Raw genomic sequence first — 21,090 nt, forward strand, 5'->3', positions numbered from 1 at the left:
AATAATGTCTTCTAAACTTGAGATTGAAAAACAAAACAGGCACCTTCATGAAGTGCAACTATGAAGCTTATTGAGGGTAATTTATATACAGGTGGGATTAAGTGGACAGCATGCACAGTTGTACTCCATACTGCAGGGTGTGGAAAAGGGTATACGGGGGCTTTACAGGGACCAGAGCTGAAAATAGAACCTGACTGCTGTGGAGAAGCAGGTCTACACCAGGTGGGAACCAGGGGTTTTTCCTTCCGCTTGGGGGTTTCATGACCATGAAACATCTGCGTCAGCAGGAGGCATTCTTCCAGTTTTCATTTTGGATGAAGACTAGGGTAAAAGGTGACAGGAAACTCATCCAGTTTGGTTGCATTCCTTGTGAGTGCACTAAAGGTCAGGCCATGCAGAGAGGAGAGGGGTGAGACTGCAGGCCTAAGAGAGAGCTGAGAAAGTCAGTGTGGTTCAGCCACATACATCTCAACATCGATCAATATAAAAGTTATTAATGAGATACTTCATTTTGTTTTGCCAAGTCTTTGACATCTGGTGTGTATTTGAAACTTAGAGTGTGTCTCTGTTTGGCCTGGACATATTTCAAATGCTCAGTACCCACATGTGGCTGGTGGCTGCATTTTTGGACAGTGCAAGTTTAGTGTATTGGTTATATGAGGGGAAGTGTGGGTGATAGGACTGGCAAATGAAGTTTAAGCTTTTGTTTCAAGGGCCTTGAATGCAAGGCTGAAACATTTGTAGAAAAATAGACAGGTCAAGAGGAGGGACAGAAGAATCTGAGTGTTAGAGTGACGTGGTGGGAGTTATCAGGAAAGGCCATAGTGGGCAAAGGAAACTCAGGATGGAGTGAAGAGAAACCAATATGAAGGCTGGATTCTGCCTTCAGACCATGAAGGACACTGGGAATTCAATGGTGAACAGAGGAAACACTCATACAAAACACCTGATGAGTTCTCAAAAAACAGTGCAGAAAAAGAGAAACTATTTTTAATGTAGTCACTAGTGCTAAGAAGGGCAGGGGACAGGAAGAAAAGGCACCCTGGTAGGCTCTAAAAGCTTCATGGGAAAACAGGAATTTGAACTACACCTTAGAAGTTTGGGGACTTCCCTGGTGGCTCAAATGGTAACGAATCTGCCTGCAGTGCAGGAGACCTGGGTTTGAACCCTGGGTTGGAACAATCCCCTGGAGAAGAGAATGGCTATCCACTCCAGTATTCTTGCCTAGAGAATTCCATGGACAGAGGAGTCTAGTGGGCTACAGTCCATGGGGTCGCCAAGAGTCGGACATGACTGAGTGACTAACACTTTGAAGTTAAAGACTGTGAGCATACACACACTCAAGAAGCTGGTGGCTCTAACAGAAGCAAGGTTTTTGCAGAAGAACCAGAGGACTGTGTAGTGGGATGTATCAAGACACCCCTAAGGAACAGAACTGTTGTGATTTGACTAATGTAGGACATAGCACTGGACCAGGAACAAAGTAACGTATGTTCTAGTGCAGATCTGCTGCCGAACTGCCTTGTGGTTTCAGGGAAGTCATTTCACTTTTCCTCACTTAAGATTCTTCATCTAAAGTGAGGGGTTAGACCAAACCACTTGCAAGCAAGCCTTTTTATTCTGGTTCACTGAATCTAATGCAGGAAGTGCTTAAAAGTGTATTCCAGAATTTTCTGATGTAAAATTTTAACATATTGGATGTCCATCTATACTGACTTCATATTTCAGTTAACATTGACATCTCAGTTTCCTCCAGGTAAATGCTAAAGACAAGAGGCCAATAAAGGAAGACATACTCAATAATGAAGTTGCCAAATAGATCAATGCATTTGAAAGCATGAAGGTTTAAAATCATTTGTGAAGGGAAAAGCCATTTTTATTTCATTCCAAGATGAAAGCAAGTTTATTATAATGACTGACTTTGAAAAGAACACAGGACTTCTCAAGTCTCTGTTCAATGTAGAACAAGGTCTTATGTAATAAATACAAAAACATTAACATTCTTTTAAAGTTGAACAAGTCAGTGTTTAATGCTCCCATTTCTGAGTTCATTTGCAAACATATCTTTGACCATCCCTGGTTTACGTCTTTTTCTCTTCCTCTGATTTTGCTGCTGCTGCTGCTGCTGCTGCTGCTACTAAGTCACTTCAGGTGTGTCCGGCTCTGTGCGACCCCATAGACAGCAGCCCACCAGGCTCCCCCATTCCTGGGATTCTCCAGGCAAGAACACTGGAGTGGGCAGTGTTTTAAAATTCAGGGTGTGTAGCTATGAAAGATGGCTGGATGTTTGTAGCTTTCTTAACTCGGTAATACAGATGGCTTTTCTAAACGATTAGAGGGAAGTGAATAAAAACATTTCATTTCTGCCATTCTAAGCAGAAGAGGTGAAGGATCCAGCAAGGTGAGCAAGACCCCATCCAGGCTTTGAGGACTCCAGATTAGCATGAGATTTCTTCCCTGGCTCTTGTCTTCCTCTGGTCCTGCTCAGCCTGTGGGCTTCAGCAGGTGGTCCTACCCTGGAAAGCATCTGTGCACTCCAAGCTCTTAAAACACAGGGTGAGGTAGGGGAACCTACAGTTGAAATTGGTTTGAGGCAATACCTATCTTTGAGAGTGTGTCAGTTAAACCATATTTTTCATGCACCTAGGGAGTTTGCTATTTAAAGGAACCTTTCATCAGATCCTCCTGTAGAACAAAGAACTCTTTAATAATGCAAATGTCTCCCAATGGACAGGTTTTTATAAGCAAGGATTTCTAAATCTTGGGCTTCTTTAAAGGGGGACAAAGAAACTCCTGATTCTGAAACTTTCCTGCTAACATTATGTTGAAGGTTCATTAACAAACCAGTGAGCTGGACAAACTTGCTTCTTTCAAGGTCATCAGCATTATTAAACTTAGAAGAAAAAAAAAATTATAAGAGGGGCCCAAGCCCTACCCTTGAGTCCTCAAAGAGACATTAGGAACAATTAAGGAGGACCTGATAATGTGGCAGCTTCTTCTTCAAGGGGATTAGGTTCATCTGAATGCTATCTGTGTATCTGTTGTTGGGCTCTGACAGAAGGTGAGCTGGTGCCTTGACAACTGGGGCTGGCTGGGAAGCACATTGAGTCAGGGCCCAGGTGAAAGAGTTGATGTAAAGGAAGTCTGAAAGCAGGATGGCTCTCGTGAGTAGTTCCACGTTAGGCAAGACAAAAGGGCTGGACCTTTAGTCTATGCATCCAGGCTTCCCCGATGGCTCAGCAGGTAAAGATTCTGCCTGCAAATGCAGGAGATGCAGGTTTGATCCCTGGGTCAGGAAGATCCCCTGGAGGAGGAAATGGCACCCACTCCAGTATTCTTGCCTGAAAAATCCCATGAACAGAGAAGTCTGCCAGGCTATAGGCTATATAGTCCATGGGGTTGCAAAGAGTCAGGAACAACTAAGCATGTGCATGACCAGTCACTGGATGCAGGATACCCAGTAAATAAGACCTAATATTGAGTGAAGTGGCAATCTAGGGCTGACAGAAATTCCAGGAGGGCAACTTAGCTGAGAACTTCAGTTGCCCGCTCTCCCAGTAGCAGGGGGAATGGGTGCTGTGCTCAATCACTCAGTCATGTCCAACACTTTTGCAGACCTTTGGACTGAAGTCCGCCAGGCTCCTCTGTCCATGGGATTTTCCAGGCAAGAATATTGGAATGGATCACCATTTCCTTCTCCAGGGGGTCTTTCTGACCCAGGGATAGAACCCATGTCTCCACGTCTCCTGCATTTCAGGTGGATTCTTTATTGCTTCCCAAAGAGTACCTCAGTCCTAAAGAAGACTGTGGCAGCCTACCACAGCATCCACTAGAGGAATTAACCCAACTGCACTGGGTGGCCCTAGCACAGGGTCAGCATCTACGCCATGGGGCCCAGTTTGCAAGTGAGAACCCAGCCGTGAGAGATGATATATTGATCCTAATCAGATAGCAGAGGATGAGATGGTTGGATGGCATCACCAACTCGATGAACATGAGTTTGAGCAAGCTCTAGGAGTTGGTGATGGACAGGGAAGCCTGGCATGCTGCAGTCCATGGGGTTGCAGAGTCAGACACGACTGAGTGACTGAACTGAGCTGAACCAGATAGCACCTAGGAACCTATTCAGGTCAGCAGTGTCTTCTGAGAGGCAGAAATACAGGGCTCAAGATCTGGTGATTGGCAGAAAGGAAGGTCAGAGGCTCTCCTTCTGGATGGACTTTGGGGAGATCAGGCAGGGTACAGGATAAGGAATCAAGGCCAAAATAAGTACCAGTACAGGGGGAGCATAGTTCCAGGTACTAAGGTGCACCATAGGCAGCCATCCTGATGTATGTTCATGTTTTCTAATGTCTGGTGTGCATGCATTTTAATTCCTCAAGTAGTATTGTGCATATGTATCATTAATGTCTTAGGTACTTCTCTTAACACCATGATTCTAAGATCCACACATGCTTCTCTGTCTACCTTTACATTCTCGCTCATACCTGCCGACCCATTAGGTAGGTGTGTACATTTCACCATCCCCTCACTCAGTAGGAGACACTCAGGTTGCCTTCCACACACGTGATGCTATGAAGAAGATCTTTGTGCAGGTTTCCTTAAGTATCAGTGTGAGAACTTCTCTGGGATGTATACAGGAGTGGAACTGCAGGGTTATTGGGACAATTGTTCACATTGCTAAGAGCTTCTGGCTTCATGGGTAGAATCACAGAAGCATCGAACAGGAAAAGGATCACCTCCAATGGGAGTACATTGAGATGATTATTAACAAATCATGGACCACATGAACAAACATTTAAATACAGGAGACAGACACATGAATGCTTCAGAATTGCTGCCCTTGGAAGACGAATCAGAAAGGAATACATGATGTCACTAAAATAAAAATGCGTCAGTGGGGAAAACAGTTTGGGATTCATAGACCCACCTTCTCCATGTCACTTCATGACAATACTTCTGTCGTGAAAAGGTTGGTGCACCTGTCTCACCCCATCTCCCCCTCATCCTCTGACCCCCGGGCCTCTTTTCTGGGGCCAGCCACATCCATGAAGCCGCCTGCTGTTCACCTGGTGTCTCTTTTATGGTAGGCATTCTGTTTTCACTCTCATCACTAGCCTTTCCTGCTCTGCAGCATCAACATCGACTCTACGAAATTTCATCTTACACCAGGGCTGTTGCACAGTGGCCGGGAGCAGCCAGTGATGATCTATAGCTTCGCTCACTTCTGTCCAGCCCTTGCTCCTTATCCCTCATCCCTCCATCAATCAAACACTCAGGTGTCCTTCCTGGTCAGCTCTGAGCCAAACTGCTCTCCTGGGAACCACACGTGCTCCCTTTTGGAGGAGAAGGCTGCCTGCTAAGAGGCTTCAGCTTCTGGGCTGCATTTGCATGAATAAACAGCTCTGAAGGGTTCAGTTGAAGCTTTTATGTAAACACTCTCCAAAATATGTTCTGCACTGCATTATCCCCAGCAATAAAGATTCTGGAATCAGAATTTGGCTGTCAGTTTTATTGATGTTGCATGGGGTACAGTAGAATACTGCTTTCTCTTCTGGAAATTTATTGACTTGGCAGTGCAGAGAGCAATAAAACTGTGTTTTTAATCAGTAAGCCAAGCAGACATGATTCCAGAAGAAATATAGGAAGCAAACATGCCATCATAAGAAGATTTCTCCCTGTCCTGTCCCTGTTCTTCTCAGATGTTCTGTTAAATAAGTTTGGGTACTGAAGGATATGCTTGGTGGGACTGTCTTCAGGGATAAAATCAGAGGACCAAGTTTGGATTACTTGTTCTAGGTTGTAACACCTCTAAGAGATTGTTGAGTGAAAGTGTTTTTCTGCAATGAAATTTCTTTGCATTAGCTCCTAGAGAGGAATTACTGGTAAGCTGCTTTGCAGGAGGAATGGCAAGAGTGTAACATGCTTCTTCTCAAGAGAAGTGAGGGTCCAGAGCCTGTCCTTTCACTGTGCTCAATGAGAAAGAGTGAGTGACCTGGCATGCATCAGAAGGAAATGAAATCACTACCTCTCGGAGACATCTGCATCCCATATTCATGGCAGCATTATTCATAATAGTCAAGATATGGAAACAACCTAAAGTCATATGACAGATGAATGGACAGAGAAAATATGGTGTGTGTATATATGTATACCTTGTGTGTGTATATATACATATATATATATATATACAACAGAATATTTTTCAGACATAACAAGAAGGAAATTTTCCATTTGCAGCAACATGGATGAAACTGGAAAGCATTATGCTAAGTGAAATAAGCTAGAGAAAGACAAATGCTACCTGGTATCATTTCTCTCTGAAATCTAGGGGGGTAAAAACAATTTCATAGAAACAGAGAATAGAAATGGTGGTCACCAGTGACTGGGGGCAAGGGAAAATGAAGAGATACAAGTCAAAGGGTACAAACATTCAGTTATAAGAATAGGTTCTGAGGATCTAATGTACAGCAAGGTGGCTATAGTTAAGAATAGGTGGCTATTCAAAAGAGACACAGATGTATAGAACAGTCTTTTGGACTTGTGGGAGAAGGCAAGGGTGGGATGATCTGAGAGAATAGCATTGAAACATGTATATTATCATATGTGAAACAGATCACCAGTCCAGGTTCGATGCATGAGACAGGATGCTCAGGGCTGGTGCACTGGGATGACCCTGAGGGATGGGATGAAGAGGGAGATGGGAGGGGGGTTCAGGATGGGGAACACATGTACACCCATGGCTGACTCATGTCAGTGTGTGGCAAAAACCACTACAATATTGTAAAGTAATTAGCCTCCAATTAAAAGAAATAAATTAATAAAAAAAGGAATAGGTAGCTATTGTGTATTGAAAAGTTGCTGAGCTGAATACTCTTACCACATACACACACTCACACATACATGTTAACTGAGGTGTGACAGGATGTGTTCATTATCTTGATATTGGTAATCATTCCACAATGTATGTATATATCTAATTTGTATATATCTAATTATCATGTTGTACCTTTTAAATATATACAATTATATTTGTCAATTACCCCTCAATAAAGCTGGGAGAAAGAAGAGAGAGAGAGTGTGTTAGGAGCCATATACGTCAGCCCAGTACTGCACAGTAGAAAGAACATTTGGACTCCGTCAGCTTGGTCGTGTTACCTGGTCCAGGTTACTTAATTTCTTGCGATCAAGTTTCTTCTGCTATTGAAGGGAAATACCCACCTCACACCATTGTTAAGTGGATAAAATAAGGTTAGAGGTGGGTGTGCATAGTTTACATAGCACGTGACAAGTCCCAGTAGCACGTCCTTTCTGGAACTATAAGACCTCTCACTGATTCTCATCTGCTCGTCATGGAGGAGGTGCTACCTCCCAGCAGGTAAGCCAGTCTCTGCTTCATAGACAGAAAAGCAAGGCAGCGTCTCCCACTTCTGTTCTCCATATTCTCAATATTCACTTCCCTCCTGAAATGTCCTGGTCCACTCCCCTCCTCTCTTCCAGTCCCTGGGCCAAATCCTTAAATCAGTGTATATGCTTGATAAATACCAGTTAACCTTCATCTCTGCCTTGCAGATGCTTTCTCCTGAGTTATCTTAACCCAGGTTCCTTTATCACTCGTACAGTGTCCTATTCTGGTTTTGCTTTCGCTGAGTGGTCACTCTTTTCTCAACCTTTTGTAATGTATAACTTTGATCTCAATTCAAGAACACTCCGATTGTTCTTCTGGATATAAGAGCCTGAAGGAATCTCTTTAGATGCTTCCCTCAAATGGTATGAGATTAAATGGCATTAAATCAAAATGGCATTTGATTAACCATAGGAGCAAAGTGGTCTGGTTGAAATAAAATTAAAATAGGCTGCCTGGGGAAGATGGTATAGAGCAAAATAGGAGCATGTTGTTAGTGAATCTTCCCTTCTCCTACCTGCCTGGTTTTCAATTGTATTTTCACCATCCATTTCTCCACTCTACCCAAGACAGCTTCTTTTCTATCCTCCCAACAAGCCTATATGTCCACTCTAAAACTATGTGTTAACTGTTTACTTGGTACCAAGCCTGATTCTTTATACAGGTTATCTTGATTAATTTTCACAACAACCCTGTGAAATAGGAATTATTATTTCAATTTTATAGACAAAGGACCTGAAATAGAGGATCTAAATAATATGTTTAGGGTTGTGTAGCCAGGTAGTAGAGGAGTGGAGATTTGACCCTGGGTGCATCTGATCCCAAGGTTCGCTATCTTAACCATGAAATTACACACTTTTTGATAAAGACCACGAATTAGTGATGGCACATTTCTTTATTGATAGAAGTTAGAATTTTCAACCTGAATCTAGCTATTGGGAATTCTGCGGTCACACATATACACACACATTTCATTCATTAACTTAAAAGGCACCAAATCTTAAATCTTAAACTCTTGGCTTTCCTTTTTTCTTTTCTAGATCACTCACCTATCTCCCTATCAAAGTAATCCCATCTCAAGCTTTCAGAGGACTTAATGAGGTCATAAAAATGTAAGTAAGATACTGCATATCAAACGACATTTATAATTGAAATAAAATTTTTTCTCAGAGAACACATAGTTGAAAAGTGGTAATTTCTCTAGGAGAGAAACTGTGTTTAGGAAACCCTAGTAAGTACAAATAATACCCAGGGACCTTTGAAGAAAAGGGATGATTTTCAAGAGTCATTAAAATTCAGATAATTAACCTTATCTCAACAAATTGAATGCATTTTGATAAGTGATGATAAACTACTTCAGTAGAAAAAAAAGATAGATTCCAATCATAAAAAACTCCCTCTGCTAGAGCGGCTGTTCCCTCATGTCACATTTTTAGATAACACCCGCATAGAAGAAAATGTGTTGAAAGTTTATTGTGCATCAGAAGATTATCTTTGTATCTAAATAATAAGTGTATGACAAATACAGTATTTGTATCTATATTGATAAAAGGCATTTATCAAAAGTGTAAAGCAGCCTGATAATGCAATGTGATCTCAATGCAATGTGTATCTGACATAACTTCAATCCTATGTTCCCGGGTCAGCTTCTAGGACACAAAAGCCCATATATGGAACGAGAGTATGGAGTTCAGTATTCCAGCATCTTCCTTAATGTCAGTCTGAGTCACAGGACCTCAGAGGCCATTTAGATGCTTCCAGAGAGCATCTTAACAATTTTCAGGGCTTTGAGAACAGATCTGCATCTCTGAAGATGCTACATGATCAGTCCTAGGTCTGTGGGGAAACTCTGACTGCTCTTTAGGGTATTAGCAAGCAATAGGAACATTAAAAATAATTCGTTAAGAATTAGTGCATATTATAGGAAACTCATTGCAGGTTACAGAAATGTCAGGTTTGCCTGAGGCTAACCTTTACTCTTCTGCTCTCAAGAATTTTAAATGTTGAGTTTTGAAAACTTTGACTGCATTAAGACCTCCTAGTGAGAAAAGCAGCCACGGTTTAATAAGCGAAACTATTAGGTAGGAATAAGATGAATCAGCCTAGGAACTCTCCACTACTGTGTTGTTCATAAAAGGCCTTAACTGCCTTAGACTCAGCGTTCCTATAGGCTAAAGCTCATCAAGTCTGAAACCTTCAGGGAATGTTAACCTTAGAATCTGAGACTTTTTTTCTCAGCTGGCAGCAAATGGTAGCTTATATGGGGATTTTAGGGTAACATTGACATTACCCACGTGCTTGGGGGTGATATATGGCAAAGTTGGTTCCTTTACTTTTGTGTCTCTTTTAAAAAAAAAACCAATTCATTCACTTATCTGTTCATCCATTGATACCCTAAATGCCAGGCTGTATGAAGCCACTAGGGATTCAGGAGTGACTAGGATATAGTCTCTGTCCTTCGTTTGCTAACAAAGTGAGGAAAATGGTCAAATACAAATAGTCACAACCCAATACGGACACTTCATGCAGGAGCTGACCACTCTGCAGATGCCTCAGAACAGGATTTGGGAGAGGGGTAAAGAGTTAAGAAACCAGAAATCCTAACCCAAACTAAAACCTCACTAGAGTGATGGAGTTGGGAACCCAGACATTTTAATTCCGATTCCGAATCTTCTTATAAGCACTGTTCGCCTCTCCTCTCAGAGTTTTAATGCCCAAAGCTATAAAACAAGGGAATCCAACTGGATTTCCCCAGAGGGCATGTCTACTTCCAACAATCTGTAACTCTGAGTCCGTAGATAAATAAGCAAAAGCTGTCACATCAACAGGAAATACTGAAACTTGCATTTCAACTGCATCTGGGTTGCAGGTGCCCATTCGTGCTCCTAGAGGGAGGTGCGAGCACGTTATGATGTGAGGACAACTTAAGGCATCTCTGTTCTTGTTTAGAAGGACACACTGGAGCCCCCCTCCCCCAACATTGTTGGGTCATGCACACAGCTTATTATCATGCAGAAATAGCCATTTATTTCATGCTTCTTTTTCTTCTTCTTCTCTTTCTCTCCCCTAGTGAAATCTCTCAGAGTGATTCCTTGGAAAAGATAGAAGCTAATGCCTTTGACAACCTCCTCAATTTGTCTGAAATGTAAGCATCGGCTAACAGATAGTTTCTTGCTGTACACTATTACCCTCGCTGGCTGGAGCCCACTCAGTATTTGTATTCAAGCATCCATAGCTGGGAATCCAAGAGGAAGAGACTACAGCAATTACTAGGTCTGGGCAGGCACTAATTTCTGTCACTGCAGTGTCCTGCAGGTTGCCATGGTGACAACTGCTTCTCCCTGGGAGCTGTATAAACTCTGAAACATCACAACACAAAGTTGGAAATTAAAATTGACATTGTGGAGTCCTGCCAAGTAGCACTCACCTTATGGAAGGGAGGGTATGGAGTCCTTGAGGTGGTGGAATATTTAGAGAGGAGCTTAGAGATCATGAATTAGTTCACTGGGGACTATTTGGGCATATTCATTTATTTAGTAAATGGTTCTTGGAAACCTACCATGTAAAAGTGTTTGACATGTGTATGTTCGATTTATTGTTGTGATGTTTTTGAACTGATTCTTAATAATAATCCTTTTCAAATTATCATTTTCTTCCAATTTACTAAAAAGGGGGAATGGGAGAAGACTAGCTTGATTCAGTTTTCAGATGTCACACAGCAAATTAGAGCCAGAGTTAATAAGACTAGAAATAGGTCACGTGACTCCTAAATCAGGCTTCTTACTGCTGCCTAGTTTGGCCCAAATCTGAACTTCTACAAGCTGCATCAGCAGAGGAGTTTCCAAAGTTAAGGAAGCAGAAAAGATATTAGCAACAAACATATTTTGAGCACTTGTGCTCAGCCTTTATTTCCTCTAGGCTGTGTCATGTAATCCTTGCAGTTGCCCTGCAAAGTGGGGTAATTATCCCTTTTGTTCACAGGAAGGAATGGAGGCTCAGAAGGGTCGGTAACTTGATCAAAGTGGCCCCTTCGACAATGCCAGGGCTGGAATTCAACCCCAGCCCATGTCTTCAAAGCTTGTGCATTTTCCACTGTACCACAAGGCCTCCCTATGAATGGTCCAATTAACAGTCATCTAAAGAGAATAATGAATTAATAAGTATGTGGGTACACATGTCCAACTAAGGGTCAAATGATCCTGGAATACAAAGGAGGTAAAATTTACATCTCCCCCAAGAGACAATAGTGTAACCTGGGAAGTAAGACTAATTCACCAAACAGAGGGAAATCCAAAATAACAGGTATTTAAGTGCAAAAGGTATAGTCTGGACTTTGCTGTGAAGTAGAATTTCATGGTGGGAGCGGGGTAGGGGAAGGTCATTTCTGTTACATCATTTCCATTATCAGTCCTACCTGGACCTGGAAATCTGAAAATCTGCAGTTTTAACAGACTTCTGAAGCAATGTTGAACCACAGCAGCTTGAGATAAATAAAACTGCTCATGATGTAAAGCAGTTTTTATTTAATAGACAAAGATATCTATCTTTATATAGATATAAAGTTAAAGTATCAATTTATTGATACAGAAAGAAAAATAAAGTGGTCTAAGGGAAAGAAGGCCCTGAGACTAGAATGTCAGCTCCGCACAGCTCTCTTTGCCTTGTTTACAGCTGGATCTCCAGCACCTAGAACAATGCCTGGCACATGCAGGTATTCAGTAAATGTTTGTTCAATGAATGGATGGATGAGTGGTCAGATTCCAAAACAGTCTTCAGAAATAGAAGTTCTTTCCATCCTACCCACCTAATGTCTTATATGGCCCAAGACTGCTTGACTTAGTTGTTGTAAAGTTAATTGCAACAAAAAGTCACTCACCTCTAAAGAATCAGAGGGACGTAACAGATAGAAGTCGGCCCCATGGTAGGAAACTATAGTAAGGTGGAATACACACTAGACTTGGAGTCGGAAAAGCTGTGTTCACCTCCAGGTTCTGCTACTTCTCAGCTCTGTGATTAGAGACCAGGCATTCAACTTCTGATTTCACCCACTGTTGTCAACTCTGGAAGGCCTTACTGTGAACCAGACACACATATTCACTGTTCAAAACCCACTCTATGAGGAAATCAAGCTTTAAGTGATGCATCAAGGTCATACAATTAGTAAAACCAGCCTGTTAAACCAAGCTGACACCGGAGTCCATCCACCTAACCAATACACTACATTTTCTCTACAGAACAAGAGTAATCATCATTTCCTTCAGTGGCTGTTGCCTGGGTTTAAAAAGCCAAGGGATTTACTGACCTTTTATTGAATCCATAGTAGACAGGATTCAGTAAATGTAGCTGCTTTTCAAAGTCACTGGGGAACCAGGAAGAAAGGCAGTAATGCCACTGCAGTACTGTGGCTGTACTTTCACATTTTGCCAAGCCCTGCCTTGTGTATTATCTCTACCTATTATGTTACTCACTCCCTACCAACCTGTGAGGCAGAGGAAGTGCTATTATTATTCTAATTTTACAGTAGGGAGCACTAGCTCAGGGACATTAGAAGGCCTGGCATCATCATACAACCAATTATCCCCCAAATGCAAGGCCCTGGCGTCAGCCCTGGGCTATTCCAAAGGCTGAGTGCCTATCTGAATAACCGGTCAGTGTGACTGCCAGCCACTACGAAGATGACCAGTTTGTCTCCAAGAGCAAACAGCCAATTCGTTCATTTCTCTTGAGAGTGAAATTGCCCATCACCCCCAGTGTGCTGGCGCCATGGTTGGGCAGGACCTAGCTGGCCAGGAGCCCTGGATGTTGGTTGTTACTCGGGGGCAGGAAGGAGAGCAGGGAGAATGGAACAGACTCCCAGCTATGATGCTTACACTTATCTCAGCAAGAGGTTGAAAGCAGAACTTCCTGGCAGTAGCCAACTGGCTCTCATCATCCCATTTCTATCCTGAGGGTCTCAGGAGCACCCCTCAAGCACAAGAAAGTCACTTGATTTTATTGATGCCACTTTTCAGCCAGCATCCTCTGGTGACCATGGCCTTATGCAGTCCAAATAAAGCACGTCTAATAAACTGCTGCCTGTTTTTCCATTTCTCTTTACAGACTGATCCAGAACACTAAAAACCTGGTGTACATTGAGGCTGGAGCATTTACAAATCTCCCTCAGTTAAAATACCTGTGAGGAATTTTCCTTTTTAAGCAATAGGGGCAGGGGATATGGGCATCTGATGAAAACGTAAACAATTAAAAGGTTGGGGAGAATTTTTAAACCACATACTTGGCATTATTTGCATGTCTGTCTTCAGCTTTCTGATTAAAAGCTAATCAGCATTTCCTATTAACCACTATGCTGGGTGCTTTTGAATACACGTTAGTGGTTCCCGACATTTTCTTTGTCCCAAACATCCAAGAAGGATATCACCCCCTTGCAATGATTTTCAAAGTGATGGTGAGCATAGGACAGGGAGGTCAGGACACTTTAAAAAGGGTAGGTCGGAATCTCTAAGGCGAGGTGGGGATATAGACAGGGCATAGGTGAAAGTGGGAGAGGCGATTCTGATTTGACCCCCATCCATGGTTGAAAATTCCTGACCTCATTTCTCTCCTGTGTCCATTCATTCACTCAGTGAATTTTAAAGTATTGCCTTGAGGTAGGCCTTGTGCCATATAAACCAAATCATTATTTTCTGTTTCCCGTTAAACCTTATTATAGTTAGCATTATAAGTTGAGTACCACTGTAGCCTAGCAGATTCATCACCTTGCCAGCAAAATAAGAATTCCTGTAACGTGATACAAATCTATAAATTAGTCACCCTGGATCTTCTTGAATATCAAGTAATCATTTATTCATAGAGAAGAAAATGAACATTTAAGCCTCTGATACAGATGTCCATTCTCTCTTCTTCCTGATGAATTAAATTTCATAAAATCCCCAGAGGACGCAAAGTCCACCACCTCTAGCACCCCTGCCCTGGGCCACGAGCATAGCCCCTTTGGAGCTCTAACTCTGGATGACAATTCCTAACCCAAATGTGCTGCTTTTCCAGACCTCCAAGGGATCTACAGGACACATAAGTATCTGCAGTATCAAATACGTTGGAAAAACATAAGAAAATCCCAAAATCAAATTTGACCACTGCAGCCCCTTGTTATCTAAGAATCACTGCTTTTATTAAATAGCATCTTCACCCCTAAAATACAATATTCCCCTAACCCAGTACACACTGCAGTCCAAGCCCACACTGCCTTCACCAGTCACAGAAAGGACAAGGATTCCATGTGATCTGGGGTAACAGGTAAGGAGGAAAACCAGAGAGAGCCAAAAGGGAAACCTGGATTCCTTTCCTCATCACCAGAGTGCCGGGCAGTTCAGTTTAGCTGCCCATAGTCCATAACCGGTGAATTTAAAACTCGGCTGGGAAGATCCAGATGCTGGATTCCTCTCAAGGAGTCCCATTCTTGTGTAATAAAATATCCTTCAATTTAACCTATCACTGAAGTCCCACTCCTCTTTGAAGGCTATGTAAAAGGTGGGAGGAAAAGAGGAAGAGCCTTGAGTAGCTCCAAAACCAAAAGAATGTTCCATGATCAGTGAGATACAGGGAAGAACTCCCTGAACTGTAAGGTAGCTAAATCGAGATTTTTAATAATGAGGATATGATTTCTCACATAGACATTAATCTTCCTGAAATGTTTGAGTTAAAACCTGTTCTAAAGTAGAGAGATGCTTTCTAGAACCATTAAGAACACGGAATACACTAATTAGCAAAAGGAAATGGAACACAATACAATAGGAAAATGTAACTGATGCAACAGGAAAAAGACAGGCTGGAAATACAAATGTAAATGAAGAAGACCGAAGAGTTGGTCCCATCCCTTAGATCTCCAAAAGGAGCAACTTCCCCCAATAGTGTTAGGGGCTTTTAAATTCTGATCTTCAACAGTCAGAAGTGTTACTGATAAAGCCAAACTCCACATTTTTAAATCTAATGTGAAAATAGTTATCTGCACAGTGTCTTTCTACTGTTTTTATCTTCATTCTTTAGTAAAAATCCCCTGTACTCACTCTGCCCACATTCCCATCCTGCCCCAAATCACAGAAGCATCTGTAACACAGGCATCCGCAAGCTTCCAGATGTTACGAAGATCTTCTCCTCTGAATTTAATTTTATTCTGTAAGTACCAGGCTGATTGCTATGCAGAACAGTTTCCTATTTGCAGCTGAAATTTAGAAAGTAAATATTTCTCATTTCATTCCTCAAGGGAAATTTGTGATAACTTACACATAACCACCGTACCAGGAAATGCTTTTCAAGGGATGAATAACGAATCCATAACGCTGTAAGTAAATGTGCAAATTCAGGCTCTGCCATGCAGCTCCTACTATTCCTACTTCTAGCTTGAGGTGGGCTCTTTCTTGTCTTTTATCATGTTCTTAACTTGCTGCTGACATTCTTTCTGACCTAAAATGCCAAGGGTGAGAGGAGTCGTGTGGGATGGCAGCTAGGTCATCTGTTCATATGACAACCAACCAACCCATTAAGTTCAAAATTAATCAAATGGGCCCTGAGGATTTATAGTGACTGAATTTCCAACTGATGAAATTGTTCACTACATCGATGGACTGCTTTGAAGCTAAAAAGAGACAGCCTGGAGGGGAGTGACTGCCCTGGTAAAAAGAGAGCACAGAAATTTCAAGTCTCAACTGAGAAGAGGTTGGAAGGATATTCTTCAAGTAGGTAGAGTAGCTGATCAAAGGGCCCTGCTCTCTCTCTGTCATTTTTCACCTTCTCCGTGGAACCTGCTTACTTTGTTTCTGAAGGAACACCAACTATGCCCATTCCCTACATCCTTTCATACTTGAAAATAATGTCTTCTCATCTGGCAGTCACTCATCATGTTACCAGGCGCACAAGCCTATCCCTTCCATGCTCTTTCCTAAGGCCTCGCTACTAAACATATGGTCCAGGGACAAGCATCTATAGTGTCTTCTGAGAGCTGGTAAGAAACACAGATTCTCAGGCTCATCCCAGACCTACCGACTCAGAATCTGCATTTTAATAAGATTCAAAGTGATTCACATCACATTAAAGTTTGAGGGGCATCATGCTAAGACAACCCAACTTATTCTCTTCACTGTACACCTGCCTGACTTCCTTCCCGTTAGATTCCTGCCCTCTTCACATAGGCCACCTTCCTTTGCTCCACCATTCAGAGGCAGAATCCTGGGCACCATGTCTCATTTATCTCCAAAGCCCAGTGACCCATGTTCAATTCTGCTCCCACATCCACATCCTGCTTTGCTTACATTCCACGGCAGGATCATGATAAGACAATCAATGACCTTAAATGTCCGTAAAGAAAGAGACAACATGTATTGATGACCCAAAGAGGACCTAGTTGTGAAACAAGAGAAGAGACCATCTCAGAGGATTGTCTTTTATACAGTGGATTCTAGAAATTAGTATCAATGGTGCCCTGCATTTGATTAGTAATTTTACTGTGTGCAAGTATAATTCAACACATAGTTATCATGTTACAAAGCTGTGGCCAATACAGCCTGGACTCAAGAGTGTTGCAATCAAAAGAATACAGAGCAGCAACCAAAAATAGCTTTAAAATAACTCAAATTCTTACCTTGCATCTCTTACACATCAGAAAGGAGACTAGATCCTAGAAAAACTTGTTTCTACTCCTCCACTTCCCTCAGGTACTATAGCTCTTCTAGCTGTTTATAAAGCCTTTCTGACTCACCATCACCTGTGGATCAGGACCTACTCATTCATCATGTCCGCTGTCAGAAACAGGGCGTTTACAGAGCACTGAGTGGGGATGTACTGCATGCCTTAGGACTTGGGGTCTTTCTGTGTCTTTACCGAGGACACAAAAGACATATAAGATCCATGTCTTTGGGAAGCTCACAATCTCAATGGGAGAAAACATGAAAGAATAATACAAGCCAGTAGACATTCACTGCGAGTGTGTGGTACCCAGAAATGAGAAGTCTTGGAGAGGTTCTCTTAGGCTGTAGAAGTCAGGCTGCAGACCTGAGTGAGACCTTGCAGAATCAGTAACACTTGTATGAGTAAATATGATAAAAGTGGCTAATATTTACATAGCACTTATTAAGTGCCTACACTGTTTTATTGGAAGGACTGATGCTGAAGCTGAAACTCCAATACTTTGGCCACCTCATGCGATGAGTTGACTCACTGGAAAAGACTCTGATGCTGGGAGGGATTGGGGGCAGGAGGAGATGGGGACGGCAGAGAATGAGATGGCTGGATGGCATCACCGACTCGATGGACATGAGTTTGGGTGAACTCCGGGAGTTGGTGATAGACAGGGAGGCCTGGCGTGCTGTGATTCATGGGGTCGCAAAGAGTCAGACACGACTGAGCAACTGAACTGAACTGACACTGTTTTAAAGTACTTTTTAAAAAACTCATTTAAATCTTGCAACCCTATGAGGTAGGGACTGTCCACCCCACGTTTAGATGAGGAAACCAAGACACTGAAAAGTTAAGTAATTCACCCCAGGTCAAGCGTTAGTCTCAGACAGTCTTGGCTCCAGAGTCATGGTCTTAACCATTATGTGGTACCATATACTGAGAAACAGGGGGTGGATTTTCCAAGTGAACATGAGCAAAAGCATGGCAGTGGGAAGGAGGAAAGCAGCATGAGGCATATTCATTGGCAGGAAACATCCTGCTTAAGAGATGGAAAATACATTTAGATAAATGGTGGGGGTGGAGGAAACACTGGATTGCAGAGGGTTCTGAATGCAGGGTTAAGGGGCTGACAGCTTAGAAATAACCCTGGAAAAAAAGTATTAAGAAAAAACCACTCAGTAGAATAGCTTTTATTCGAAGATCACAAATATCCAAGACTTCCTTTGATTCTGACCTAAATCAGAAAGTAATCAGGAAAACAGTAGCAAGTACTCCTCCCAGATATAAGCACTGCCATGGGAGAGGAGTGCAACGAGAATGGAAGGAAGAGCAGAAGATGTGGAGGAAGACCAGTAAGAAAATGAGTGTTGAGAAAACCCACAGGGGTCTATGAGTTCACACGATGGTGCCGCCCCACCAAACCCAAGGGGAGACCAACCATTTCTTCTCACACGTCACATTTCAGCATCTTGTACACAAGAGCTGCACAGTGCTTTTATTAGGGGCCATTCACTTATTTCAGTTATGATTTTAAGAAGAATAGTGCCTCCAGCAGGGCGTAATTGCCCCACTTCTGAAGTTAATGAGGACTGCAGCTCCATCTCTCCCAGGGAGCCCGTGAGGGACTGGGCCTCCATCTCCCTCCTCACTCTTGGCCCTTCATCTGGAAGGGAGTGATTAGTCATTTGCTTGGCACTTATTCTCAGCTGAATGGGCCTTTCTGTACATGAAGGATCATGTGGAGCACCCCGCTGCAAAAGGGTATTACATTCAAAGAGGAAAACCTTATTTCCTCAGCTATAAAGTTCAACTCTCTAATTAGAAAATAATGATGGCAAGCCTTCTCTTCTCATTATTAGTAGTAGTTGAGATTTCGCTTTTTATGGACGCTTTCCTGCCCTCCCCCCGCCCAGATCTTTACCAACTGTGAGCTCTTTTAATGAAAACAAAACACTTCACTTGATGCTGGAGAAGCTCAGTGGGGCTAATGCTAAAACTATGCATTATGCTCTTATGTCCCTTTAAAGCCATTTGGCTTTTCATTAAATCTCCTCAAGAGGCTACCCTGAAATGCCCCCCACCCTGAATGAGCAGGATTTGGCTGCGCCACCTTTACAATATTCTAAATGACTTGTCATACCAGGCTCAAAAAAGGAGTCAACCCTGATTCACATCTGAACTCCTCACAGAGAAGGAAAGGTCATGGCAATCAATTCTCTAAGACCCTTCAGAGAAGGGTGGCCCGGCAAAGCAGGACAAGATTCCTGGCTGCACCCGTGATGAGCCGCAGTGGAGAGACTGCTGGGCACTGAAGTAGAAAGCCTGGGCATTAGTCCTGGCTCTAAGTCCACCCAGTTTTAGCCAAGTCACAGACCTGCAACAAACTTTCCAATGGGACTATTGCCACCTCCTTGTGCAAATTCAATTCAGTCACATTGTGTCAACCACACTGGATCACCACTTAAAAGCTTATATTTAGCAAGCCGATTATTTCAGACCATCATGAAAACATGTCTCATCATCTCTTTTAAAATACTTTTTTTTATTTTGAGAAATTTAACTGACAAATAGAATCACTTTTCATTTGTCTTTCCACTGACGAAAGAACAGCACTATGAACACCCCTATGCATCTTACCTAGTTTCACCTACTATTATCATCTTGCCACAACACTCCGTCTCTATATATGTAAATATATACAACACATCTCCCTTTTGCCAAACCATCCAAAAGAAGTTTATAGACATGCTACTTCCTACCCAAATACTGCAGCATGTATTTCCCTAAACAGAAACATTCTCTGGAACTACAACACCATTACACCTGAGAAAATCAACATGGATTTAATGACATCATCCAACTTACAGTCTGTGTTCAAATGAAAATGTCTTTGACAGATTTTTTTAAAACTCAGAATTCAAACATTATCCATAGCAGTTTTGCTGTTATGTCCCTTAGTCCTCCCAACCTCACCCCCTGAGAACTGCCCTCCTATCTTCCTCTGCTCTGCAAAACACTAATTCCTTTGAGGGCTTTAGGCCAGTTGTCTGGACTCCTCCAACTATACTGTCCTGGTTAGATGTTAAATGTCTCCCTGTGCATCAGACCAGGAGGTACATGGTGTCATGCCACGCCACTCCTAGGCTATTTGCTTACGGAGGTACTGCCAGACCTCTTCATTGTAAGGGCGTGTTTCTCCCTTTCTCATAATTCAGCAAACCATCATGGGATACTTTGAGTTCATGTGACTACCCGCTGGCCGACAGCCTTTCCCCCAATGGTGCCAGCATTCATTCATTATTCAGTTATTATAGAGAGCTACAAAATGGTGATTTTAAATGTATCACTCCTCTACATTTGCCAGCCAGCACTCTTCTGTATCAGAAAGGTTTTTTTTCCCTTCATTCTCCTCTCTTTCTCTCTCTTTTTAAGTAACACTACGAAACATGGATTTTTCAAAAATGTTATCCAATGTATTGTTCTCCATTGCTATCAGTATTATTTGGAAAGCTTGTCACCTTTTTATTGTTGCATATGGTAAGCTGGCATGAACTTGGCCATGACCAGAGATAGTTATCCACACAACCACTGCCAGGGCACCCTCTGAAGCAGTGTCTTCATGCATGAAGAAGTATTCAGATATATAAGGATTTCGGCAAAGTATTGTAAGAAGAAAGTGGTGATTTTAGGATCCCTCTTCTTTAGGATGGTGTTTGCATGGTCATCTGATAAAAATTTGCTTACAGATATACTACCACAGGGCAGATTTTCTAGAAGAGCGTGTTACTGATTCCACAAGGTCTGAGTCCACCATGCAGCCTCTCTGACTTCTCTAACCCCAGAGAACTTCTCCAAGACTTCCCATTTCTGCACACCACACATGCTCACAGGGACTGTCTCCTGGTTTGTATTATTCTTTCATTACTTCGTGTTTTCACTCATTGAGATTATGATCCTCTCAAGGACATGGATGGGGGAGGAAATAGCAACCCACTCCAGTATTCTTGCCTGGGAAA

General features: G+C 42.4%; 1 protein-coding gene across 2 annotated transcripts in view; it reads left to right on the forward strand.

The window, feature by feature from the left end:
• LHCGR (luteinizing hormone/choriogonadotropin receptor) overlaps positions 1 to 21,090 on the forward strand; it is a 71,743-nt gene that overhangs the window by 11,576 nt on the left and 39,077 nt on the right. The window contains exons 2-6 of one of the 2 annotated variants that reach the window (XM_055399421.2): positions 8,446 to 8,517; positions 10,476 to 10,550; positions 13,505 to 13,579; positions 15,503 to 15,577; positions 15,666 to 15,743. In XM_055399421.2, the coding sequence (XP_055255396.2) occupies positions 8,446 to 8,517; positions 10,476 to 10,550; positions 13,505 to 13,579; positions 15,503 to 15,577; positions 15,666 to 15,743 (375 nt within the window). The remainder of the gene's footprint in view (positions 1 to 8,445; positions 8,518 to 10,475; positions 10,551 to 13,504; positions 13,580 to 15,502; positions 15,578 to 15,665; positions 15,744 to 21,090) is intronic. The other variant, XM_055399424.2, reaches the window with a different exon arrangement.

The sequence above is a fragment of the Moschus berezovskii genome, chromosome 11 (assembly GCF_049115385.1).
Source record: "Moschus berezovskii isolate FMDL1 chromosome 11, NW_MosBer_1.0, whole genome shotgun sequence".
In the NCBI taxonomy this organism is placed as follows: Eukaryota; Metazoa; Chordata; class Mammalia; order Artiodactyla; family Moschidae; genus Moschus; species Moschus berezovskii.